At 33.2% G+C, this 27,948-nt stretch overlaps 1 protein-coding gene across 2 annotated transcripts in view; it reads right to left on the bottom strand.

Annotated features, from left to right (window-relative positions):
* Window positions 1–569: 569 nt before the first annotated feature.
* Window positions 570–27,948, bottom strand: part of LOC121971579 (putative lipase ROG1) — a 28,857-nt gene continuing 1,478 nt past the window's right edge. Inside the window, exons 3-10 of one of the 2 annotated variants that reach the window (XM_042522900.1) lie at window positions 9,349–9,419; window positions 8,914–9,165; window positions 8,611–8,774; window positions 8,464–8,519; window positions 8,320–8,372; window positions 8,102–8,216; window positions 1,526–1,623; window positions 570–880 (exon numbers count right to left, since the gene is read on the bottom strand). In XM_042522900.1, coding sequence (XP_042378834.1) covers window positions 809–880; window positions 1,526–1,623; window positions 8,102–8,216; window positions 8,320–8,372; window positions 8,464–8,519; window positions 8,611–8,774; window positions 8,914–9,165; window positions 9,349–9,419 — 881 coding nt within the window. In that variant the 3' untranslated portion in view covers window positions 570–808. Of the gene's footprint in view, window positions 881–1,525; window positions 1,624–8,101; window positions 8,217–8,319; window positions 8,373–8,463; window positions 8,520–8,610; window positions 8,775–8,913; window positions 9,166–9,348; window positions 9,420–27,948 lie in introns of those variants that run through there. The other variant, XM_042522901.1, reaches the window with a different exon arrangement.

Here is a 27,948-nt window from a genome sequence, read left to right as displayed (position 1 = left end):
TATTTCTCATGTTTCAGTTAGTCGTGCAAGTACAGTATTTGCTAACGTAAAATAATTCTGAAAGGCAAATTACAGATTCTTATTTACTCAGTTGACTAATTTTACTTTTACAAAAAAAAAAACTAATTTTAAGTCACCAAATCAACTTTATTCAAAGCAGACGAAGGGTATTTCCTTCTCCATGTACTATTTAATTAAGAAGTTGCCAGAAACACCCAACTCTAGATATTCTATTATGACGATTCTTGATGAATCTTTGAGAAATAAATGATTTCTATCACAAGCAAAGACGCCAGGATTCAAAATAGTTTTTAAGCACATCATACCTCAGAATAACATCACTATAACAATAAAGACCTAAAAACGAAACAAATTTTGAAACAAGCATAAAAAAGTACAGACACCTATTTTCTTTCCCAGTGGTAAATATTGTAAATTTTCATCTAAATTTTAGATTTGGTATAGTCACCACCCTGGCCTTGATGAATTTACATGCTTTCAAGGACATAATATCTATAAGGAACTTAATGTACAAGTATTTATCATCAATCAACAAATTTTGCAGAATGAGAAACGATAGGAAGGATTAAACAGGGCTTTTATCGATTGCAGTTGTGTTGCAAGCATACAAAAGGTCAACTTCTAAATGCACCACCACAAATGAGTACGTTTTGAAAAAGGAAGTTATAAGCCATACAATAGAATAGAAACATATGAACAAAGTGGAACGAATGTACAAAATTGGCTGTGCTTCAATGTGGCAATGATCACCAATTTCTAAAAGAAAAAACCATCAAAATTGAAGGGGTTAGATGAGGAAATTGTCTATCATATGGAAGATCACATCTGCACCATCAGAATTTAACCAGTAGCTCTTCACCTGCATCTTAGAATATACAGACTATCAACTATATGGCTAAGGATACTAAGTTGGTACATACAGTATGAATAAAACACAAGGAAAATTTCACTCTACACTTGCGTAACTTGAATTTCTGATAAGGACGCAAATTAATAAACAAAGTTCAGTTTGGCAAACATTACAGTAAAAGCATCTATTCAAGGGAAAAAAACATGAATTAAGCAGAACAGAGAAACAGAGATTATCACTATAGAAAAGTAGCAAACTCCTAAGGTGATAAAGTATGAAAGCAGTTGGAGTTATATTTTAATAGAAATCCACAAGTAACAAGGACAGGATACCAGAATTCTGAAGTGACAGCAAGTCAGCAACCTAAGAATAGTATTCCTGATATTACTTGTCATTTATATAGCTGGAAATCATAATTCAGAGTGATGCAATGGCATATATCTTGAAAATCCTAGGGTTTCATACTTATGAAAAAACCATGAATTTATGATCTACTGAGACTGCCCAAATTGCATAATAAACAAAGTGAGGTCAGGTTTCTAGTGTCAATATATAATATATAGTGGAAGAGTCAAGACACTCTTGATTCAAGAAATTATTTTTAATAGATATTGTTATTAAAGCGAATGCCAAACAGAATAGTAAAATCCATGCCTGGATTGTATTGTGTGCAACATATCTTTGTCTGCTTTTCTGAAAGCTAACATCAACACGCTCCCAGGGTACTTGTGCAAGCCCTCTAATCATCTCTTCTGCAGCACACAAATCTAAGCATTGACTTTCAATACACAGGAATAAAAAACAATAATTTTTTTATGGATAGAATCATAGTCTGGTCAAAACATGGTTCAATGCCATAGGGAATCATTAACTTTCATGTTCATATGTAAGCATTACTTCACTTTCTTAATGATGCTCCCATAATTTAAACCTATTTTTGATACTAAGATAGTATAAAATTATATCAGTCCTTTCAATAAAACATATTACAAGCAATGATATTCGGTATCCAAAATTGTGTGCAAGTTATAGGTATATCTTTAATGAGTATCAATTAAACATATTATGTAAATGAAAGTTGATAAATAATTTTGTAAAATAAGCATATTTTCTTCAAAACATGCTTTGGTGTCATAAAACTTCTGATAGTTTTTTTACTTTTAATGTATGCATAATTCCACCTCAATAAAAATATTTCAAATATTTTTATATATTTATTACACCTCAAAAGTATAAAGCTAAACGTAGCTCCAAATGCAATTTTATGTTATCCAGATATTTGTTGGATTCCATATGTATTTCACTGCAAATCCTTGATGACATTCTTAGCTTTTGCACATATTATCTCACTAAGATAATGAAAATCACATTTTATATTTTTGATAGAAACATGCCAAAATGGAGCTTATTATGACTTTTGGTTTTTGGTTAAGATTCCTGATACCAAAATTGTGTAAACAGAACTAATGCATGTGTAATGGCGCTCTGATGAGAATAAAAACCAATAAAACTCGTGTTGCAAAGCATGTTTCAACATGAGGTTTCTAATGGCTTTTATTTTTAAGTAGGCATAATTATACCTTAATAAAAATATTTCTGATATATTTGTATATTGTTTGCATCTTGAAAGTGCAAAACATGTTTTGCTCAAAATGTAGCTCTTTTGCCTTTCATTTTCATGTGTAAGCATCACTACACATCCCTAATGGCATTTGTACCATTTGTACATACATTTTGCATTAAGATAATGTAAAATCATATTTTTGCATTAGTAATAAAAAATGTTAAAAGATATCATATTTTGACTTGTTTGAAAAATATGATTTTCCATTATCATGGTATCAAAATAAATACAAATACTCGAAATGTCATTAGTAATATATAATGATACTCATATAAAAGAATGAAAACCAATAGATGTTTTTTGGTAGGATACCATACTTTAACCAAAAAAGCAAAAATGGAAGTATCTTTCAAAGTGCAAAAAAACAATATATGTATCTTTATTGAGTTATACAACAAAATTATATATTGGCTTTTGTTATAACATATGAACATCATTATGCACCATTAATGTTATTTCCAGCACTTGCACATAATTTTCCTTCATAGTATTATATCATATTTTTTATAAAAAAAAAATATCCTTAAAAAAATTTTAATCGAAGGACCAAAATACGATCTATACTGTTTTTTACCATCAAAATACTTGCAAATGATAGGAATGTTATTAGTATTTCAATGATTGCATCTGAAAAATGAAAAACAAATGGATATCTATATAGCATTGAACCATGATTTGGCAAAAACTAAGGCTATAAACAAGTCGAATATAGCTAAGTTTGACTATGTCCAAGCATGTTTGTTCATCTTATCAACCTTAAATATATTCAAGTGTGTTTATTGAGAATTTTCATCAAAAAAAAAAAAAAGTGTGTTTATTGAGAAGTTTGTGGAATGTAAGTCAAATCAAGGTTCGAAATCTCAAATCATGTCGTTGTTTTGGTCTTTGACAAGAACAATACTATTTCAATATCATGTCGACGTTCCGATGTATGTCAATATCATGTCGATGTTCCAATGAAGACAAATTACAAAATAAAAATAATGTGATATTATCTTAATATTAACATGCGAAAGGGTGTCGAGTGTTGACAAGAAATAATCCTCATCAACATGATTGACACAATGCGACTAATATCCAGTTTTGATAATATATCGAAACGAAATATTTCAACTAGTTTGCCCAGCAAGATATGAGATTTCAAACCATGAGCCAAATTCAAACCTTTTCTTAACTAAAAACATGGTTGTCCTTGTAATTTAATTAAAACATTAATAGAGTTCAACCATAATATATATATATAGTTATTCTTTATATGGCTACTGAAAAACCAAAGGAAGCACAACCATAATATATATATATAATTGCCTTCGAGAAAAGTTCATAAATAAATTTATTTATGAATTGTTCACAAGCTTTGTTTATAAAAATTGATAAGTCGAACTCATTGATATTTAAGCTTTTAATTCTATATTTTTTTAATATTAAAGGAACATAAAAGAGCTCTTCTGGAGATGAGTATTTTTCGTGAAAATTTTGTTCAATTACATCCCTAACCAAATCACATACCATAAAAAAGTATCTTTTTGGTTGTATTCCCATATATGACAATGATAAAGTGTAAGTTTTTTCTCAAATCAAAGAACTCACCGTCAATCATCTTGCTCACATACACCTTAACATAATGGCCTTGTAGAAAATAAAAAAAAAAGAAGTATTTATTGGAACTACAATAACTTTATTACTTTATAGAAAGTAGGTATTTGGTAGAACTATAATAAAATTCTATTGCTTCATGTAAGAATTCAAGCTTAAAAGAAAGTTTTACAAAACAACAGTTAAACTTATTATGTTATATGAAACTCAATATTGGGCTATAAAGTGAACACATGAGCAAAAGATAAGTAACAAAAATGATGATGTTAAGGTGGATGTGCGGACATATGAGGATGGACAGGATAAAAAATGAGAACATTAAAAAGAAAGTCGAAGTTGCATTTATTAAGGAAAAACTCTTAAGAGGCACGTTTAAATAGTATGAGCACATACTTAGGTGTCCAATAAATACCTCAAGCAGTTAGGCAATGTGAGACGATGACAAATACGCACATTAATAGAGGAAGAGAGATAAAAAAAACTTAGTTAGCAATGATAAAATAAAATAAAATTCATTTAAATATAAATCAGGATATAGTAGAGCATCAAATCCAATAGGATAAAGGCTTGGTTGTTGGTTGCTTGCTTGCTTATGTAAGAATTGCTCAACTTTGGCACGATGTTATTCTCACTTGTAGTATTCCACCATGTGTTTGGGGAAGGGAATCACATAGTGTCTAAGGAAAATAACCACTTCAATTTATATGAACTAGTTTAGACTGAACTAGTGGATGTGCGGACATATGATGATGGATAGGATAAGAAAGGAGAATATTAAAGAGAAAGTTGAAGGTGGAGAGGAAAAACTCCAAGAAACATATTTAAAATGATATAAGCACATACTTAGGTGTCCAATAAATGTCTCAGTTATGCAATGTGAGACGATGACAAATACACACATTAATAGAGGAAGAGAGACCAAAGAAGACTTAGTTAGCAATGATAAAATAGAATAAAATATGAGGATATAGTAGAGAATCAAACCCAATGGCGTAAGAGGATCCATATAGCCGATCTCACTTAATAGGAAGGCTTGGTTGCTTGCTTGCTTGTTTATGTAATGCTTGCTCTTCAACTTTGGCACGGTGTTATTCTCACTTGTAGTATTCCACCATGTGTTTGGGGAAAGGGATCACAGTGTCCAAGGAAAAGAACCACTTCAATTTATATGAACTAGTTTAGACAGAACCAAATTTACCTAAATCTCTATATTAACCCTAATTAGTAACTTGTACCTTATTAGTGATAATTTTAAACACCTAAACACTTATTTTTCAAAATAATAAAAAGAGCCGCCAGTGCACAAAGCTCCCGTCAATGTAAGGTCTTGGGAAAGGGTCTATTGTACGTAGTCTTACCCTTATATTACAAGAGTTTGTTTTCACAACTCAAACCCGTAATCTCTAGGTCACACAACAACAACTTTACCATTGCGTCAAGGCTCCCCTTCCTTTTCAAGTGATAAGCATTTTATAAATTAATTATATGCATGCTACTTATGTATTAGATCTATTTTACATTGTTGATATATAGTAATTATTATATTTCAATGTTTTGCATTTTTATTTTATGTGGGTGTATTTGTTGGATATATTAAGTAATATATTGTACATACATTATCAATTTTATAAAAATATTTATTTCTTTCATAATTTCAATATTAACAACATACATCCATACACACACACTTCAAGTGGCTTAACCACATACCACATATATATATCCTTTTTAAAGTTATTATTTCTTTAATATTTTTAATACTAACAATGAACAACTGTACACATGCATTTCTAGTGGCTTGGCTGCATACCATTCACATATCCTTTCCTAAACCTTATCCATGTCATCCTTGAGCAGAAATAAAAACAAAAAATAAGTTGTCATCAAGGTTCATCAATTATCTTCCTTCGATTTTTCCTTGGATATTCTCATCTACAAAGAGGGTACCATTTGAATTACACATATCCTTTCCACAATCTACCTTTCTTTGTGTTTATTCCCTTTCTCTCCAGTTCAGCTACCTTGCCCAAATCTGTAATTGAGATCATTTATATTTTTATTTCTTCCTATTCCACCATCTATTGTAAATTGATTCACACCAGCAACCCAACCACTACAAGCCTATAGCAAATCATTATGATCCAAGCTGTTACATTCATTCCTCAAGACTAACCTGCACTATACGAACCATAATGATCTTTAATCTTACCTTCAACCTGGACCTTCACATTGATACAAGGAAAGGAACTCATAAATGCCCCACCCAATAACATCTTTTTCTTAATACATCTTGTGTTTTCTTGACCACATGGTATTCTTCTTTTATTTCTACTTTGGATTATGCTATCATTTCCCCAAACTATCTTAGAGAAACTACCAGATCCAAGTTAGAGACAAACAATGCTTGACATGATGGCAGCATTGCATTCTATCATAACAAAAGAACTAGTCATTCTTCCTTTTGTCAGATCTACTATTAATTGTGTTTATTTCTAAAATATTTCCTAATGGCTCAATTAATGAACTAAAGATGGATTATGGCAAAAGATAGAGATATCACGTTGATTATGTAGGCATATTCCCTCATGTCACTAAAATTGCTTTAGCTTATCACTTCCTAACAGAAGCTGACATTTCTAAATGACTGATACAATAATTGAATATCAAGAATGCTTTCTTCTATGGTGATTTGGATGAGATATACATGGTAAGCAAATTGAAAATTTTCTGTTCCAGTTGAAGAATCTCCTAGAGCACGAGTTGGCAAATTTCTTTATGTTCTTTTCTAATTTTGAATAAGCATAATTTTATGAAATCACTATATGTTTCAACTTACCTCTTAGTTTATAAAATGTATATCTGTCTATCTGTATGTAGAGACAATAACATTACTAGTAATGATACTACAGGAAACACGAAGTTGATAGCATATCTTCCACATTTTTAGACTAAGAATTTGGGTAATGCGAAGCATTTTCTTAGAAAAGAGATTGCTATGAAACATTTATATCTCACAATGAAATTGTGGTTAATATGCTTTAAGAATTTCGTACACTAGAAGCTAGACATGACATTCTCATGAATATAAATGTCGTACCAATCCAAGGATAAGAGTCATTATCTAATCTAAGAAGTACTAAAATTACTTAGCAAATTGAACTATTTTATTATTATACTTGACATCTCATTTTTGGTGAGTGCAGTCGACCAATTTCTTGAGTCTCCATATCAAGATCAATGAGATAACTATAACCATTTCTGGATATTTTAAGAATGCCATAGGCAAGGGTCATCTATATTGCTATTGAGGTCATCTTTAGATCATAGGATATGCTAATATAGATTAGGCAAGTTTTCCTGAACATAGGCGGTCCGCATCAAAATATTTTCCTTTCAGGATTGAATATGATCAAAAAAAAAACTGTGGTGGTTATCTGTAGAAAAAGAACATAGAGTAAAACCTCTTGCCACATGAACTTATCCAGTATGATTGAATTGGGGATTTTTCCTACTAAAGCAATAAAGCAAGACTGTGATAACTAAGTTGTCATACATATTCTTTTTAATCTAATCTTTCATGAGAGGATCAAAACATAGAGATGGATTGTCATGATGTTAAAGAAAAGATGCAATCAGAAGAGATTATTACATTATTTGATAATTTCATTGATTAACAAGTAGAGTTGTTCACTTTGAAGCAATGAGTGTATCTTCCAACAATGGTGTCCATGTCAGTTTCAAGTTTAAGTTGATGAGAATCTACATAAAATATAACAGTAAATGTTTTTGAAATACATATTTTAATATGATAGTTAGAAGCCAACTTGATGCAAGAAATTATAGCTATAGATAACCTAAAACATGTACAACACTCAAAACGGCATGGGAAAATAGATAAACTTAATCTCCATATATACTAAGTTTGAGGGTATATAAGAAAGAATGCATACAACGGGTAAATAACAAATTTTCGACAAAATGATTAAATATAGGCCTTCCCCTTTCATTACCTTCTAGCTCATCTTTTGGAGCCTCAATAGGCATCTCATTATGAGTATTTATTTTATCTCCTTTGTCCACATAAACAATGTGAGGATAGTTCTTGTCCCCTACAAGAAGATGATGCTGAAAGGAGCAGATGAAATAGAATATCATCAAGTACAAAGAGAAGTGTAAAGATTGATTTAAAGAATATCATCCAAAAGTAATTAAAAGATTGTGGTATTACTTTTGGTAATTCACGTTGACGCCGAATTGATGATGTTCTCCATCCTACCATATCTTTTTAACAGGTTAAGCATTGATACACTGGTGAACTATGTATAAAGTTGGGAGAAAGAATGGGTGAAACAGATGGTGACTAATAGGATACGATCAAAATTTGCATTGGCATAAGCAACTCGTCGTTTAAAACAGCGCAAAGCTGATCTGATAAGAAAAAAGAAGTAACTCAATACTAGAAATTTGAAACTTGTACCTTTAAAATTACTATACAGAGATACAAATGCAGAAGTTAGACCGGAATTTTATATCATCACAATCGCCAACCATGCGTACGAGAAGCGGCAGCTTTCCATCATCTTTATCTGTTAGGAATAGATGTTTCCCAGTCCTCCCAACTATGAAATGTGCAGTTTCAGACGCCCTTTGTTCAAGAAATGGAAGCCCACATAGAAAAGGAAGCTGGAATATGGAATTAACAGCAATGCAAATATGAACACACAAAATACAATACACTAGAGAAACTGGAGGAGAATGTTAACTGATATGTAGAAGGTGACGCCCAATAAAACAATTTACTATAAGAAAGAAGATAACCTACTTGTCTATGCCCTCTCGAACCTAAATGTGGTGAAGCAAATGTTATAAAGTTCATAGGTTCCAACCCTGCTATTCTTCCTAGCATGCAGATGTCTTTGCCTTTACTTTCTTCAGCTGTTCCACAAGAAAATTCCACACTGGTTACAGGTTCATAAAGCCTTCCTATAGCATATCTAGCTACCAAGCCACCCAAAGAGTGAGCAACAAATGAAATCTTGCGAACGCCCCCTCTTTGCTTAACAACCGTTCTAACCTACAATCAAAAAACAAGTATCACATATTTCATATGGCAAACTAAGTTGTACAATTCACAGTTTGCCGGGTAGGTCATAGGAAAATCGTCACATGAAATATGAAGATGGAAGTTAACCAAGAATAACACTAGTTGTCACAAGTGAAAAGGGAATCCAAAAATAACAGTTAGATAAATAATTACCTCTTCGGCAAGCCTATCACCCATCAAATCAACCCCATCAAATGTTAGTCTAGAAGAATTGCATTCACTGCCTGGATGTAAGACAAAAGGCAAATTTATTACTCTTCCTTGAGATATAGAAATGACACCCAAGATTCCGGATTTTGAACAGTATGTTTATTTTGATAGATCCAAATCAAAACACACGACAAGCATACATATGCATTTGCTTATGTTTAAGTAAACATATTGCCACCACCATTGATCTCCTAGTTAATAGTACCTGAATGCAAACAATTGCATTTGCAATACTACCATTATCATAATTACTTGTGATTAATTTCCACAGATGCAATCGCATGAAACATATTCAGTAAGTTCCCAACATAAACAGATATTTTGACTGTTTCAGGATCTTCCTCATGATTGTTAATTATGCATTTTCAAGATCATACTTTACATTCTAGATAAGTTGGGTGTTTAATGTTTTAGGATTTTGATTTTGATAACTGTAAACATGGTATAAAATCTCGAGCCATGCCGAGGTTTCGGTTCCAGACCAGAACAATACAATTTCAATACCGTATCGTGTCAAGCTGATATAGTTTCGGTATTTTTTAAATATAAAATATATTAACTAAAAATAAAAAATTTAATCTAAATATTTAAAAATAAAATAACATAAAATATTTTTTTAAAATATATATACACATATATTAAATTAATGGGATAATATTATTAGACTTTAATTAAGCCTATTTAAATCATCTCAATATAGTTAGGGGTTGATTAAAATTATTAACCTCATAAGTCAAACTTTACCCCTTTGTGCCGCCAACGACACTGAGAGCCGGCACGACGCGTCCGCACCGGGCCCGCGCGACGCTTCCGAAGGCAGTGTCAGGCCCGCGCAACGCGTGCTTTAGCCTGTATAAACAGCTCGAGATTTTAAACTATGATTGTAAACGCTATAGCTAACTTCAAATTGTTTAAATGAAAAGAAAAAAAAAAATCATATTCCATAGTTGAAATCTTAGTGATGTTCCTAATAAGGTTCGCTCAACATTTATCTAGCATGCTTCTGATTTTGACAGGGATCAAAGGATCTAAAACTGAGCCTATCTCTAAAGGAGATTAGATTTGGATCAAGATAGATTGTGTTATAGTTGATCAAATCCTCGCTCCTTGAAGTAAGCCTACCCCTAAAAAGAAAAAAAAAATAATGAATCAAAAATGGGCTAGTTAGGTGTGAAAAAATATCTATGAGTAGGATGTATGAGAGTTGACAAGAAGGAGATCAATGTTGGCCCATTAGAAGGCGATATGTTGTCTTGTTGGATTCTAGGGGTTTCACAGATAAAATTATGGAAAAAGCTAAGGAATCAAGATAGTTTTGCTATGTTATAGACTTTTGGGATTGGGTGGATCCAGTCATATAGCACCAAAATGAACCCTCAAATCACAAAAAAAAAAATGGGATGAATTCAATGAAGCACAAGGATAATTTGAAACCAAAATATTTAATACAAAGAGAACTTTTATAGGCCCAATATCAACTATACAAGAAAAGAAATACTATTAATTGGGAAACATAATAATTTTAATAGCTTTTACCAAATCAAAAGATACTCAATAAACTACTACCAATTTAAAAGAATTCCTATCAAATAAAAGGCTATCAATCCTTCGGCACCTAAAATAGGATAATAACAAAATTAATGACAAACTCAAGATTAAAATCTAATTGTTGTTCATATCATTCTCATCCACCTAAGAGAATTTGACACCTTCAACATCTTTCTTGGGTTACTTTTCCAAGAGGAGGAACAATTGTTTCACCAATTCAATGATGTTTCTTCATTAATTTTCCAAAAGACCCTTTTGGACGTCTATTCCAATAAGCAAGAAGTCAATTCAATCTACTAATTTTGCGCTTTAACTTTGTGTCCTTCCTTTTATATCGTCTTTCCCAACAAACAAAAGAATTTATCAATTTATCCGATAGCAGGGATGATGTCCATGTCTTTATAGCAATCACAAGATGGGAAAGTGACAATGGTAAGAGCATATTTGGAATGTACAACCTTTAACAAATGGAGACTAAATTTCTCCTAACAAATTAGCATATCCTGCAATTTGAAAATTGAGCTAAAATTGAAAAATTACATATGAAATTAAAATATATTTTTCTCACAATGTAATTAAATAAATTAAGCATGAAGGTTTCTAAACAAGATCACATGTGACAATTCAAATTTATGAATGCAAGCAAAAAAATTTATCGTTTCATTAGGAACTTTATAACAAACATTCCTCAATATAATTTCGTTCCTACACAGATATATCTCTCATATACAACATGGAACACTTAGTTTAGTAGATATGAGCAAATAAGGAAACTAACAAAGTAAGATGACAAGCTTTGAAGTCATAAGGAACTATAAAAGAAAAAATACAAGTGAAAGTATTAGTCGAAATGTCAATTTTTAAATTGATATCTCGCATTCATAGTTTTTTTTGCCATTTAGTTTTCGTTTTCTCTTCTTTGAATAAGATGAATGAGTTATAATTTGTGAGTTTAATTTCTCATCATCGTCAAGTTGATTGTTGTCTTAAGATTTAAATCAACAAAAGGTTCTTCTAAAATGGCATCATCAAGGGATTTATCTAAGTTGTCATTAGGGGCTCTTCTAGAATATTATTAGAAAACTTTGTTAACATCAAATTATTCAGAGGCTTCAGTTCAGCTCTTTCATTTTAAATAAAAGTTCTTTAATTGTAGGTGAACTAGATGTTTTGGATGTTGACTTCAAATTTCGACTAATTAAGGAAAAATACTGTGTTTGCATACTTATTAGGCATTCATCTCTTAAAATAGGCTGGACAAATTTTTTTCAGCAATTTTATTTTCATTTCATGACATGCGATGAGTTCTTGTGAGAATTGGTATCTAATGGTCTTTGACATATTACTAATATTCACTAGCAGATCCACTAAGTATTGATTTGACATTATACCCATTCAATAGAGGTCATCTTATAAATATCAAAATATTATCTATTTCCATTAACCAATGAAGGAATGCATCAAGATACATTTTCCATCAAAAATAAGGATGCATTTGGCTTGTGCGTTTTTCATTTTTCATTTTCTGGAAAACGAGCATTTTTTGAAAAATAGAAAATGACTTTTAGACATTTTTTAATTTTTTTTTCAGAAAATGCTATCTATTTTTTAAAAATACAAATGTGGAAGATACAAACCAAACACCATTTTTCAGAAAATACATATTTTCCAAAAAATGAAAATGAAAAACACACAAATCAAACGCACCTTAAGGTTTTTATCCTAATATGTTTAGGCTTATAATGATTATTATTTTTAGAAATGTTAGTTGATAATGAGATTGTGAATTAGAATTATTCGTTCTAGTTTTTATAAATCAAAGCTCATCTTCTATAGCGTAGTGGTATTTATGTATCTCATCACTCATGTATTTGGTGGTTGTTATGGCATTTCTTCTCATCATGTGTGTTACGATGCATAGAAAGTAAATCATTGCAATGAATATAATGTGGAAAAATAGGATGGATGATAAATAAATTAAAATTCAAGTAAAAAATTATGCATGTAATTATTTCCTTTGATTTTTCAAAAAAATTAATAAATATAGTGAAATTGTCATTTTTTGCAATGAATAAAATCCTCTAACATAAAAGATTTGTATTTACCAACTAAATAATCAAAAGACAATTTTTAGAGATGAATGCATTTATACCAACATGATACAAACCAGCAGCAACAACCAACCTTTATCCTATTAAGTAGAGTCGGCTAAATAGATCCTTTTACGCCATTGAGTTCTATCTCCTATTATATCATCATCTATACTTAAATAAATTTTATCTAGTTTTATTGATGCTAACCAAATCTTTTTTGGTCTTTCTTTTCCTCATTTGATATGCATATTTGTTATAGTTTCACATCGCCTAACTGGAATATGTATCGGTCGTCTAAGTACATGCTCGCACCATCTTAAATGTGTCCGTTGGAGGTTTCCCTCAATAAATGCTAACTTCGACTTTCTCTCTAATGCTCTCATTTCATATTCTGTCGACTATCGTATGTCCACACATCCACCTTAACATCCTCATCTCTACAACTCTTATATGTTGCTCATGTGCTTGAATCATAGCCCAACATTCAGTTCCATATAACATAGCAGGTCTAACTGCGATTTTGTAGAATTTTCTTTTAAGTTTTAAAGGTACTTTATGGTCACAAAAAACACCCGACGTTATCCACCATTTGTATTATATATAAGACATCTCTCTCAATACCTCCATCATTTTGCAAAAATGATCCTAAATATCTAAAGCTCTCAGTTCCTGGCAACTCGTCATCTTCTATCTTAACAATTATCTTATTATGTCTAATATTACTAAACTTAAATTCCATATATTCTGTCTTTATTCTTACTAAGTCTAAAACCTTTCTCTTCTAGTATTTCCTGTCAAAATTCTAGTTTAGCATTTACTCCTTCATGTGTTTCATCTACCAAAATAATATCATCTGCAACATGCACCACGATATTGTGTCTTGAATGTGTACAGTGAGTTCATTCATAATTAGTGTAAAATGATAGAGACTTAAAGTTGATCCTTAATATAACCCTATCTTTATTGGAAATGCTTAAATTACTCCGCCTAAAGTCTTTACTCTAGTTGTTACATTTTCGTACATATCCTTAATTAATTCAATATATATTATGCTAACACCTCTCTTTTCTAGAATTCTCCATATAATCTATCATAAGTTTTTTCTAAATCAATAAATACCATGTGCAAATCTTATTTTTGCTCCGATATTTTTCAATTAATTGTCTAAAAAGATGTATAGCTTCTATTGCTGACCTTTTAGACATGAACCCAAATTTATTTTCAGTCATCATGCTCTCCTTAATCTTTTTTCTATTACTTATTTCCAAAATTTTATGGTATGACTCATTAGTTTAATACCCCTATAATTTGTACAAGTTTGTACATCTCCCTTGTTCTTATATAAGGAAACTAAAATACTTATCCTTCATTGATCAGGCATTTTTTTCGTTTTCAATATCATATTAAATAATTTTGTAAGTCATTCAATACCTTATTTCCCTAGACACTTCCATACCTCTATCGAAATATCATCTGGTCCAACGACTGTTCCATTGTACATCCCATTTAAACCTTGTTCTACTTCTGAAGTTTGAATTCTACGATAAAAATTTAAATTTCTATACTCATGACCTACTTAAATTACCTAAATTAAGTTGGTCACCTAAATATTCATTAAAAAGTTAATGAAAATACCTCTTCTACCGCTCTTTTATTCCTCTATCGTTTACTTGTATCATATTATATTCATCTTTAATACATTTTATTTGAATAAGATCTTGTCTTCCTTTCTCTCACTTTAGCTATTCTATAAATATCTCTTTCTCCTTCTTTTGTATCCAATTTTTGATATAATCGTTCAAAAATTTCATTCTTTACTTCATTTACTACTCTCTTAGTTTTTTTTCTTAGCAATTGTATACCTCGATGTTACAATTATATAATTCCTTATAAGCTATTCGTTTTTCCTTTATTTTCTCTTGTATTTTCTCGTTCTACCACCAAGATTCCTTACTTAGTGGTGCATATCTCTTTAACTCACCGAGTACCCTCTTAGCTACTATTTTCAACTTTAATACCATCTTATCCCATGTCGTATTAAAATCACCGTATGTTTCACCTAATAATTGTACTCCTATCTTCTCCTTAAATATATTTTGTTTCCCATCCTTTAACTTCCACCACTTAATTCTAGGAATCATATATATTTTCTTTTTATTAATACTATGTTTAAGACGTATATCCAACACTACTAACTTATGTTGGGTAGTTAAGCTTTCTCCAGGGATGACCTTGCAATCTTTATAAATCTTTCTATTCTTCTTTCTAACCATAAGAAAGTCAATTTGCGATTTATTATTTCCACATTTGAACGTGACTAAGTGTTTTTCTCTTTTCTTAAAAAACGTATTAACTAATACAAGGTCATATATTATCACAAAATCTAATATAATTTTCTCTTCCTTATTTCTTGTTCAAAACTCATAACCCCGATGTACCCTCTTATATTCTTCATTTTTCAATCTGATATGTCTATTTAGATCACCTCCTATTAAAATCATTTCATTTACCGGAATGTTTTGTAATATTTCATCTAAGTCGTCCCAAAACCTTAATTTGGTAGTTTCATCTAATCCTACTCGCAGTGCATATACGCTGATTATGTTCATAGTTTCTTTCGCTACTATTATCTTAAAGGCTATAATTCTATATCATCTTCTAACTACTCCTACAACTTCATCCTTTAACGAACTATCTACAACAATATCCACTCTATTTCTTGCATTACTCTTTCCTGTGTACCATAACTTCAAACCTGAATTCTCTATTAGCTTTGCCTTCTCACATACCCATTGTCTCTTGCACACACAAAATACTAATTCTTCTCCTAATAATCGTATCTACTACCTCTATTGATTTACCAATAAAGGTTCTTATGTTTAATGTTCCAAATCTTAGATTATTAGTTTTCTTATCATATTTGTTCTTATCCAACCTATGTTGTGAAAACTCTTGCAAACACTACAGCCAAGTTCTCATGAAGATGTAGCGGTCCTTGCCGATACGTTACAATCAGATCCTGCAACGCGAACTCTTGCATATTTAGCACTACACTCGAGTTCTAAAGATATAACGATCGTTGTCGAGACGTTACAGTAACGTGTTCTTTCTGGAAACAACCTAGTATTAGTATAATAGTTTAATGAACTCATTCATTGAATATTTGTCATATTTTTAATGATGACCGGTAACCTAACACAACCCTCCTCCTTTATCTGGCTTAGGACTGGCCATGACTGGTTCGTCACGGGGTTAAAGTTGTCATGTGATTCATGTCATGCTCGTCAGGGTTACAGTTGTCATTTGATTCATGTAATGTCAAGCTCAGTTGATAAGATGAGTTGCACTTGATATCTTTCCCTCTAGCAATGTGGAAGCCTTCCTCCATAGGTGTTGTAGTGATTCCCAACCATGTTGTAGATTCCACTAAACTGAAGAGGCTCTTAACTTTCTCCAGCTTTCTCAAGAATCCAACAATATTTTTTCTTTTGTATTTTCATTAACTGGTTTGTTACTATTTTTTTTTCATTATTTTCTTTCACAAAAAACTTTTCACTCCCTTTTTTATCATGGGTGAAGCCTTGTCGTGAAAGAGGGCTTATCTGGCTTCTTACAACCGAAGACACAGATGGGATTTGATAGCTTTGATTGCAACAAAGGAGGGTTGCAACCCTTGTGTTGACTGATAAATATCATGTAAATGGCGTCATTGTAGGGCTGCTCGAGATTGAGTTTGAAAAGGTAGAAGACAAGTGGAGTGATGCAATGCCATTATCGGATCAGTGGTTGGTGCTGTCAAAAAAAGCATCAGGGAAGAAGCCGTTGACTACTGTTGACCGTATAAGAGGTTTAAAAGGCAAGGTTGATAGCAACGAAGGGTGTAGGTTCTACCAACATTGGGGAAGAGGAGTGCAGATCTCTATGCACCAAGGCAGGATCTTGAGATACCGGGCATGATATGTGGGTGTTCAATGACAACTAGTATAGTCACCAGTGTAGTGCAGTAGCCGAGGAAGTTGGCGTCACAAGAGGTGCGGCCTCAAGCACTAGTGGATGCCAATGGATGGACGCAACCACCTGTGGATGCAGTTGCATGCAAATGTGGTGATAGAACAAGGAGCAGATCCTTGTTCATTGTCAACTTGCACCAAGGCAGGATCTTGAGAGGCAGGGCGTGATATGCAAGCGTTCAACGGCAACAAATGTAATCACCAGTGTAGTGCAGTAGGCGAGGAAGTTGGTGTCACAAAAGGTGAGACCTCAAGTGCTAGTGGTCACCAATGGATAGACACAACTACCCGCAGATGCAGTTGCAAACAAGTGTGGTGATAGAACACAAGGAGCGGATCCTTATTCATTGTCAGCTTGCATTAAGCTTCCTGGCATTAGGAATGTAAATGAACTAAACAGTTCGCGAGTTATTCGAAGCTCGGTTCGATAAAAAGCTCGTTCGAGTTCGTTCGTTTATCTTATCGAGTCGAGCTCGAGCTCGATTTCAAGCTCGACAGTTTTATCGAGTCGAGCTCGAGCTTAAGGATATTCGGCTCGTGAGCTCGCAAACATGTTCGTTTGCAGGCTCACGAGCCCAAAAAACGAGTCTTAGGAGGTATTTGGTTTAGGGAAATAGGAGTGAGGAATGTGAATGAGAATCATTGATTGTCATTATTAATGTTTGGATTATAGGAATAGGAATACAAATAAAGGAATGAATCCTTGAAATTGAGTAATAACTCATTCCCATGTACCTCCCCTTCCATGAGTCATTACCATATTTTCATCAATCAAAATATTCCCTTATTCCAAAAATACTCTTAACCTAAAACTCAAATTTTCTCCCTTACTATCAAATATCAAAATATATTTATTTTTTCTTTCATATCACTTCTCTCTCCTCGTTCTCTCTCATCATATTTTCTCTCTCATCATTTTATCGCACACTTTCTCTCTCCTTAATTTCTCCTATCACACTCTCTTTCCTCTTTTTTCTCGTTACACTTTCTCTCTCATCATATATTCTCTCTCCTCAATCTCTTTCATCACACTCTCTTTTCTCTTTTTTTTCTCATTACACTCTCTCTAATCATATTTTCTCTCTCCTCAATCTCTTCCATCACACTCTCTTCCTTCTTTTTTTTTCATCACACTTTCTCTCTCATCACACTTTCTCTCTCCTCAATCTCTCCCATCACATTCTCTTTTCTTTTTTTTTCTCATCACACTTTCTCTCTCCTCAATCTCTCTTGTCATACTCCCTCCTTTTTTTCCTCAACACACTTTCTCTCTCATCGTACTTTCTCCCTCATCATACTTTCTCTCTCATCACACTCACTGTTCTCTTTTTTTCTCATCACACTTGGTCTCTCATCATACTTTCTTTCTCACCATACTTTCTCTCTCCTCAATCTCTCTCATCACACTCTCTCTCCTTATTTTTTTCTCATTACATTTTCTCTCTCTTCATCCTCTCACATCATATTTTATCTCTCATCTTCTCTCATCATGCTCTCTTTTATCACAATCTTTTTTTTCATTTTCTTTCATCACGCTTTTTCTCTCTTCATTCTTTCTCATCACACTTTCTCTCTCATCATTCTCTTTTATCATATTTTTTTCTCACATTCATTTTTCTCTCACATCTAATTTTTTCTCTTATTTTCCTTTAAGGGTAAAAAAGGAAATTTTAATTTATTCTGATAGAAAATATGTAACTAACCAAACATTACTTTTAAGAGTGATATTCATACTCATACTCATTCTCATTCCATAATACAATGATTCTCATTCCGATTCCTATTCCTAGGAAAAAACCAAACGCCCCCTTAAAATAAGCCTTAAAACGAGCCTTAAATCAAGTCAAAAAACGAGCTCTAAAACGAGCCAAAAAACGAGTTCTAAAACGAACCATAAAACGAACTTTAAAATGAGCCAAAAAAACGAGCTCTAAAATGAGTCCGAAAACGAGCCCGAGCTCGCTTAAGGAATTAGGCTCGTTAACTATGATAATCGAGCTAATAACGCGCCGAGCTCGAACTGTTCGCGATCTTGATAATTCTAAAACGAGCCGAGCTCGAGCCTTGTAATAAAAGTTTGATTCGAGCTCGAGCCCGAATATAACTTAAACAAGCCAAGCTCGAGTCTAATACTGTTCGGCTCGGTTCGGCTTGTTTACATCCCTACCTGGCACAACTACGAAACAGATCAAGTGTTAAGGACAGGACTCTGATAATGCAGTATTTTTTTTTTTTGGCAGACAATCAAAGGACATCCTTTTTATCTATATCATTAAAAGGGTGCCCCTCTTTCAAAATTTATCAAAACAACATAATTTAATAATGAAATTGTTGATATTCTAAATACATGAATTAAAATGATAAACAGTAAATATTTACAGCGATCTCCCGCGGATCTACAATCGGCGACGGCAAGACTTGCTGTTGGAAGAGCAATTACAAAAATCGAAAAGCTCTCCGCAATTCTACAAATCAAATCCTACAGCCTCGGATGTTCTTCTTCCTCTCATTCTTCCACACCCCTCTCTCGTAAACCACCCTTGGACGCACCCTTTATAATGGGAATTATCTCAGGGATAAAAGGGACTTTTCCCTTAAAAAAATAGACAACGTGGGCAAGCCCACGTTCCCATTTCCTACATCTCCGACTCGTCCAAGGTAAGTCACTAAGAGTAGTTCATCCAGGTAAATCACTAAGACCAGTTAGTCACAAAGACTAAATAAGTCACATAGACTATATAAGAGTTTAGTCAAAAGGACCATATCAGAACATCCAATCCATACTTAAAGAAAATAATTCGTGCGACAGCAACACACTGAGCGATAGATGCTAAGAAGATTGTTACACCTTACATAGCCGCTCTTTGAGTAATCAGTGCTAACAAAGTTGTTACACTTCATTTAGCCGTTCTACCAAATGAATCAGAGACATTCTCATAATGGCACATAGCCTCTCTGTCCTGATGGCACATACCCTTTATCCATGATACATCCAATCTCCTAGTGGTACACAACCATTATCTTGAAGATATACATATCTTGCTATTTACCCAGATTAAATAAGCTTTATTTACATCAATATGAACTTCTCTAATCTCTTATAATAACTACTATGTCAAGAGCATATTCCATATTCAATATTCACAATGATTTCTATACATAACAGAAACGAGTAGACCAATGAATAACATTAAAAGATGTAAATCTATTTAATCTTCCTTTTTAGCTAGAATCTATTATTCTAATCAGTCGCTTTCCTAATTATGTTCCATAGACCGAATCATCTATAGTTATAGGATACATGCTAAAGTAACATATATTGATTAAAACTTCAAGTAAACAGTTAAATAGTCATTAAGAGCAAAATTAAGATTAACTTATAATCTCAAAAGTCTCACATAGTAGAGAAACAGGGATCTATTCTCCTACCACCTTCATTATCGCAATAGCACGTGATATGAATCACATACTACGATGTTAATCTCTTTACTAAAAAAAGCGCATGTTTTCTCAAATTTAACATCGTACAGATTTTAATCTAGACATACCTAGTCTAACTCTGAATTCAACATATGAATTCCAATATGGCTTTCAACATGTTCAGTAAATGGTTGGTTCATTTACTTCGATTATTACTAACACATAAATGATCTCAACTTGACACAATTATCAAGGCGACCTTAACTTATGGATCTGTCTCTGTTCACAGCTACATAAGCGGTCCCATAAGCAACGGTCTTACCTTTATTTATACTCAACAAACAGAGATGATTGTCCGTGTGAGATGACCAATCTCATCCTGCCAACATGCTCACATCTTATATGAATATAATAAAATTATATATACTAAATAAATTATGATAAATTATACAATCAAATCACAATATCTGATTGTAATTATAATGTTGTTACATTCTACGAAATCTCAAAGATTTTACATGTTCTTTAAATGACTCTCTAGTCATTGGCTTAATAAAAGGATCTGTAAGCATAGTACGTGTAGGGACATACTCAAGAATTATCTTTCTTTTAGCCACAATATCCCACACAAAGTTATATTTTATAGCTATATGTTTGCCTTTGCTGTGATATTTATAATCCTTGAAAAAAACTATTACAGCTTAACTGTCACAGTAGACAGTTACGAGACTTCAGGAACCTTCTCAACCAGACTACTTCTTGCACAGCTGCTGAACATGTCACATATTCAACTTTCATAGTTAATAAAGCTACACAAGCTTGTTTCTTGCTGTTCCATAAGATGGCGTCACCATTCAGCAAGAATGCATAATCCGATGTGGATTTCCTATCATCTAGGTCTCCAAAACACATACTCTTGCTCAAAATAATACCTTTCACAAATTAGACATGCTAAAATGATATAACATCTTATTTATATAAGACTCTTGTGACAGATCCAAAAGTCTTTTAGAACGATCTTTAATGATCTTCACCCCTAACATGTACTCAGCTTCTCCCATATCTGTTGTATCAAATTGTGATGACAGCCACTTCTTGACTTCATTCACATACTCAATGTCATTTCTAGCTATCAGCATATCATCACTATATAATGATAAAATGGCATACTTTCCTTTTTCTCTTTTTAAGAAAACGAAATAATCCTCATTGATCATCTCGAAACCATAAGATAAAACGACTTCTTTAAATATTATGTTCCATTGTCTTGACGTTTGCTTTAGCCCATATATAGACTTTTTAAGTCTATATATTTTCTCCTCTTGGCTTTCAGCAATGAAACCTTCTGGTTGAACTATATAGATTTCTTCGTCAAGCTCACCGTTAAGGAAAACGATTTTTACATCCATTTGATGTAATTCTAAGTCATAATGTGCCACAAAAGCCAAAATAACTCGTTTTGATATAAATTTTACTATAAGAGAAAATGTCTTTTCAAAATAAATGAGCTTTGTATCTGTTAATCGATCCATCAACTTTCCTCTTTATTTTGAGAATTCACTTATTCCCAATAGCCTTTCAGCCAAGAGGAAGATCGACTAAGTCCAAAACATGATTTTGAATCATAGACTCCATCTCTTCAACTATTACAGCTTTCCATTTTCTCTAACTCTACATCCCAATGCTTCCTCAATGGATTGAGGTTCGTCATCATCAACTAGAAGTGTTATTAATGTCTCATTCTCAATATCAAACATCTTCTTAGGTTTGATCTTACAAGCACTTCTTCATAAGTTAGGCTATTGAAAAGTCAACTCATAACTTGGCATATTATTCCCACTCGATTGACTAGACTCAGGCATCCCTTTTGACACCTCTCTTGTTGATAATATTTCATCCTCCTCAAATAGAGGAACTATTTTATCAACATCACCTCTGGTTGGGAACTCTGTTTCGAGAAAAGTCGCATCTCTTAAATCTATTTCGGAGATAGTTCCATCTAGTTGCTCACCTATGAAAACATAAACTTTGGAGGTCTCATGATATCTAATAAAGATACATTTCTTACCCCTAGGTCCCAGTTTTCTATACTTGTGAGAACTATCATGAACATAAGCAGCTGACCTCCAGGGTCTCAGATTACTTAAATCTAGTTTTCTATCTTTCCAACGTTCATATAGGATAGATGAAACTGATTTTGAAGACACTTTGTTAAATATATATACTGTAGTTAATAATGCATCTCCCCAATAGGAGATGGGCAAATTAGCCTATGTCATCATAGACCTAACCATTTCAATAAGAGTCTTATTTCTTCTTTCAGCTACCTCATTTTGCTATGAAGTTCCAGGGATTGTCAGCTGTCTTATAATCCCTCTATCATTACATATTGTCTTGAACATATCAGACAAATATTCCCCTCCACGGTCAGTGCGTAAAGTCTTAACTTTACATTATATTTGATTCTCAACTTCGTTCACAAAACGAATGAAGTAATCTAATACTTCAGATTTATGAGAAATCAAATACACAACCAAAACGAGAAAAATCGTCAATAAATGTAATGAAATAAGAAGCTCCATGTCTAGCCTTTACATTCATTGGACCACAAATATTTGAATAAATTAACTGTAATGGTGATTCAGCTCTAATAATCTTACCAAATGGTTTCCTAGTTTTTTCACCAAGGTAATGCTCACATATAGACAAGTGAATCTTAACCTGAGTGTCCAATAGACCTTCTCTAGCCAACCGATTCATACGTTCTTGTCCTATGTGTCCTAATCTAGCATGTCAAACCTCATCAGTTATACCTACATCACTAGTTAGCAATGTTTGAAAAACAACTTTCAATTGCACAATTGACATCTGGTTCTACATCAAGAACAATAAAATCATTTGTTAAAAAACTATGTCCAATTGACTGAGTCAATCTTAAGTTTAACACACCGACTATAAAAATTAATACAATACCCTAAATCAAGAAGGCACGTAACGAAAACAAGATTCTATCAAATTTAAGGAGTCTACCACTACAAAGGTTGAGTTTGCAAGTGCCGACTCCTTTAACTTCAACTCTTGCATTGTTTCCTACATAGATCCATTTGTTGTCAGCGGGTACCTGACGGTACTCTACAAATGTAACTCGCTCTCGAACTACATGGTTGGTTGCTCCCGAATCTATAATCCATAAAGAATAGGAATCAACTAACAACACTGAGCTAGGGAAAAGAAGACACATTGGATTTACTTTTTTCGGCTCAATGCACTCCCGAGCGAAGTGACCCTTCTTGCCGCAGTTAAAGCAAGTCAACTTGCTTTTAGGTTTCTTTCCAGTCTTCTTTCATATCTTCTTGATTAGGCCCTGTCCCCAGTAGTAGCTTCTTTCTTCATTCCCTTCCCTTTCTTGAACCATTTCTTTTTGTTCAACTGCTTGAACCTATTATTCATCGATCAACTCATAACCAGCAATTTTAAGCTCCCGAATCATGTTCAGCTGTTGAAGCTTGCTCGGACTCACTCCACTGTATTTTTCTTTAAGGGCTACTCAGTATATGACTCATACTCAAAAGTTAGGTCGTCTACCATTGAACTAATCAATATACCCTTTACAATGGAGTCTTTTTTCTTCCATGCCTTATAGGCATCAAGATTTTGTCTGTTCTATGCAATAGGACCATCTACAGGTTCTACCATAACCTGATTACAGCCTCCAGAACTTCTTGTTCCTCAAGTACATATTGTATCATGAGTTGTCAGATCTTATAGTTATCCCCGTTAAGTTTTTCACCCTTGTTGAGTTCAGCTATAATGTTTTTGGTTGTCATAATCTATTATAAATAAACAGATTATTTAGTATTTAAATCATATGCATGCAATTTATGATTGACTCAATATTAATTTGAATTAGTTTACAAAATAAAGTGATAACTATGTTTTCACTCATCATTCGTATGACCAATCAAATCAATATTGATCAATTCTATTACACACATCCCCACAAATAAACTAATCATTTATTATATCATGATTTCTTTAATTAAATGAACTAATCATTTAACAAAATGAATTAATCATTTATCATGCAGCATGTAGAGTAAACAGCATAAATTAAACATATAAATGAACATATCATTAACATAAAAATATGTTGCATATTGTTAACATATAACAAACTGACATGAACTAAATAAACTAATATTGTTCATACATAATGGCAATAACAATAACAGAACTTTAATAAACTAGATAGGCTAACACCACTCCCGCTAAGACAGACACTAGTGCAATGGCCAACATTATCCCTTTCAATCTGGGCTCATTTGGGATAATCACAGATGGGACAGCTTCAGATTCTCTATCGGATCCACAATCGAATCCTCTTCTGGATCTTCCTCAATCATTTCCGGTCCTCTTCAAACTCTTCAGGATCCTCTTCAGCTATATGGTGAAGCAATTCCTCACATAACTCTGAATATGTGATACGTCCTTCATGACGTCCCTAAACATAGTCTGCTATCACCTTAGGATACTCTGGCAATGAATGCATCAAAGTCCAAATCCTATAACGGTCCAAGACTGGAAACTCTTCTCACTCAAGTTTGCAAAATAGCTCATAAAGTCGTTCAACGTGTCCGTCGACTGCATAAGTAAAGTTATACTTCATCTCCTGAATTTCCTCCCTGAGCTGGTTCCGCCGCACTTTGCGACGAGTCAATGTAGTAATTGTTCGTGCCATCTGAAAAATTAAAATTAGTAAGTCAGTACAAAACCAACTAACCAGTACAAAACCGGCTTAATTCAATTTATACAGACATAGAACTAACATAATAAATCAAGAAAAATAAATCTTTTTTATTTTTAAGAGTTTAAGTCTACTAACCCATTGGATCGGTCGATCGGGAATCCAAATCCTAAGCTTGGTCCATTGTCCTCAATTAAAACAGATCTAATTAGACAGGAATCTACTGTACATATGTTCTGCTATTGTTTAATCTAAGTCCATTTCATCGAATTTCAGACTTATTGATCAAACTCTAGTCCGTTTGATCAAACCAATAACCATTGATTTAAGTCTGACCTATTAGAATAAACCTAATCAATATAATCAAATTTGACCCAATAGAACAAATCTGGTCATTTGATCATATTTGGTCTAAGCCCCAATAAGTTAACCTAAATCGATTCCGGTTTGAATCAAACTAGTTCGGCTAAACCAACTAATGGTTTAATCTAAATCGGGTCTAATTGCACCAACTAATCATAATTTATTCCAACATGCATAATTTATATATATAATTTTTTTTTTAAAATAGACAGTTTAAAAAAAATATGCATGGAAAAATAAAATTCTTTTGCTACTGTATTCGAAACCAAAAGGTTTCTTTTTTTATTTGATTTTCTAAAATCAAACTTTTCCTCAAATCACTGTGCTTCGTCATTTCCCCACATTTTTATTTCTTCACCACTTTCTTCGCCACACGATCCCATGTCGCACGCCGCCTCAACCACAACAAACACAGTCACCGGCCAAGATGGCCAGTCGCCTACCTTCGCTTGTCCTTTCTAGCGCTAGATGTCGGTCGCCCCTACCCAAAGACGTCGTCGTCACCTACTTGCATAGAAACTACGAGAGGCAGCCTGAGCACGCAACCGACCAAACAAGACTTCATCACCAGCCTTGAAATGTTACTGCCGGCATCCTGATGCGGTCGCCGGGTTCTCCGACCACAAAAGTCGATCGCTACCCTTGCTTGCTATAATACGACGACGGAGAGAACATATCCCTCAGCCATGATACATTTCCTGGCTTTAGGAGCACAAGAACAGCATTGGCCATGGTTCGCAACAAGGTCTATTACCTTGGGACAATAGCATATTGCAACAAGTTCGCAATCCTTAACGGCAGCAACTTTGACAATGAACAACACAGATATTTTCATGCAAGCGATTTTACAAAAAAAAATCCGAACATGTATTTCATAATTCATTTCAAGCATTTAGAATAAAGCTTTGATACTATTGTTGATATTCTAAATGCATGTATTAAAACGAATAAAAACGGTAAATAGTAAACACTTACAGCAATCTCCCGCAAATCTGCAATCGACGATGGCAGAACTTGCTGTCGAAGAGCAATTACAAAAATCGAAAAGCTCTCCGCAATTCCACAAACCAAATCTCACAGCCTCGGATGTTCTTTTTCCTCTCGTTCTTCCACACCTCTCTCGTGAACCACCCTTAGATGCGCCCTTTGTAATGGGAATTATCCCAAAGGTAAAAGGGACATTTTTCCTAAAAAAGTGGGCAACGTGAACAAGCCCACGTTCCCATTTCCTACAGAAATACCCCTCTACACTCCACTTTGGAGCTGCTTTAACCCACAACTACTCTACGGCAGAGCAGGTTTGGCCTAGCTTTAGTCAAAACTATTCCACCTTCGAGTAGCTTTATATAAAGGAGCTCCAAGATAGTGTTGTACAAAGCAACTTTAATGTGGAGCGCAGAGGGGTGATTTGGGCAAAAAAAATATAGGTGGGCATTGTTTTGATAATTTATAAAAGAGGGACACCCTTTTGATAAACAGGCGCTCTTATGATTTTCTGCCTTTTTTTTTTCTTGGTGGTTGTAAATGGATTTTGGTGAAGGTAGCAGATGGGTGGATGCACAATGATGAATTTAAAATCGTAAATGGATGGCAAATGGTGGAGAAATAAGCGCTAAAATTGAAACTTAGCTCCAATACCAATTGATGCAGCACCAAAAAATGAACCCTCAAATCACATAGAAGAATAGGACGTATCGATGATGCACAGAGACAATTATCTCATGCTGAGAAAGAAAAATCAAGAAATAAAGAGACATGACGCTTTGACTCAATATCAACTAAATTAGAAAAGAAATACCACTAATTGAGAAACGTAATAATCATAATAAACTTTTACCAAATCAAAAGATACTCATTAAACTATTACCAATTTAAAAAATAATGTTGCAAGATAGAAAGTTACTAAATTTTCAATAACTAAAATAGGACAATTACCAAAACTAATTACAAATTCAAATTTTAAAATAAAAACTAATCTATTTGCACCAAATTCATCTTTAGGAGGTCAAAATTGGTCTATGGACCAATCAAACCTAGGATCAAGTAAAATAGGACGATTTGGGTGGTTTATCAAGTCGAGTAAAATTCAGTGTGTAAAACATAAACCAAAATTAATAGCAAGGTTTAGGCAAAAGGATGTTGAACAAGAGTCACCAAGTAGCAACTGTCTTAGACCCACTGGGATATCACAACTTAAGTTCTTTTAACTTGTTATAAATAAATTAATAATAAAGTTGGCCTATGGACCAATCAAACCTAGGATCAGGTAAACTAGGTTGATTTGGGATGATCAAATCAAGTAAAATTCAGTGTGAAAAACATAAACTAAAATTAATAGCAAGGTTTAGGCAAAAGGATGTTGAAC

This window comes from Zingiber officinale, chromosome 4A (assembly GCF_018446385.1).
Source record: "Zingiber officinale cultivar Zhangliang chromosome 4A, Zo_v1.1, whole genome shotgun sequence".
NCBI lineage: Eukaryota > Viridiplantae > Streptophyta > Magnoliopsida > Zingiberales > Zingiberaceae > Zingiber > Zingiber officinale.
Note: the sequence above shows the minus strand (reverse complement) of the source record. Positions and strands in the feature narration are given on the sequence as shown.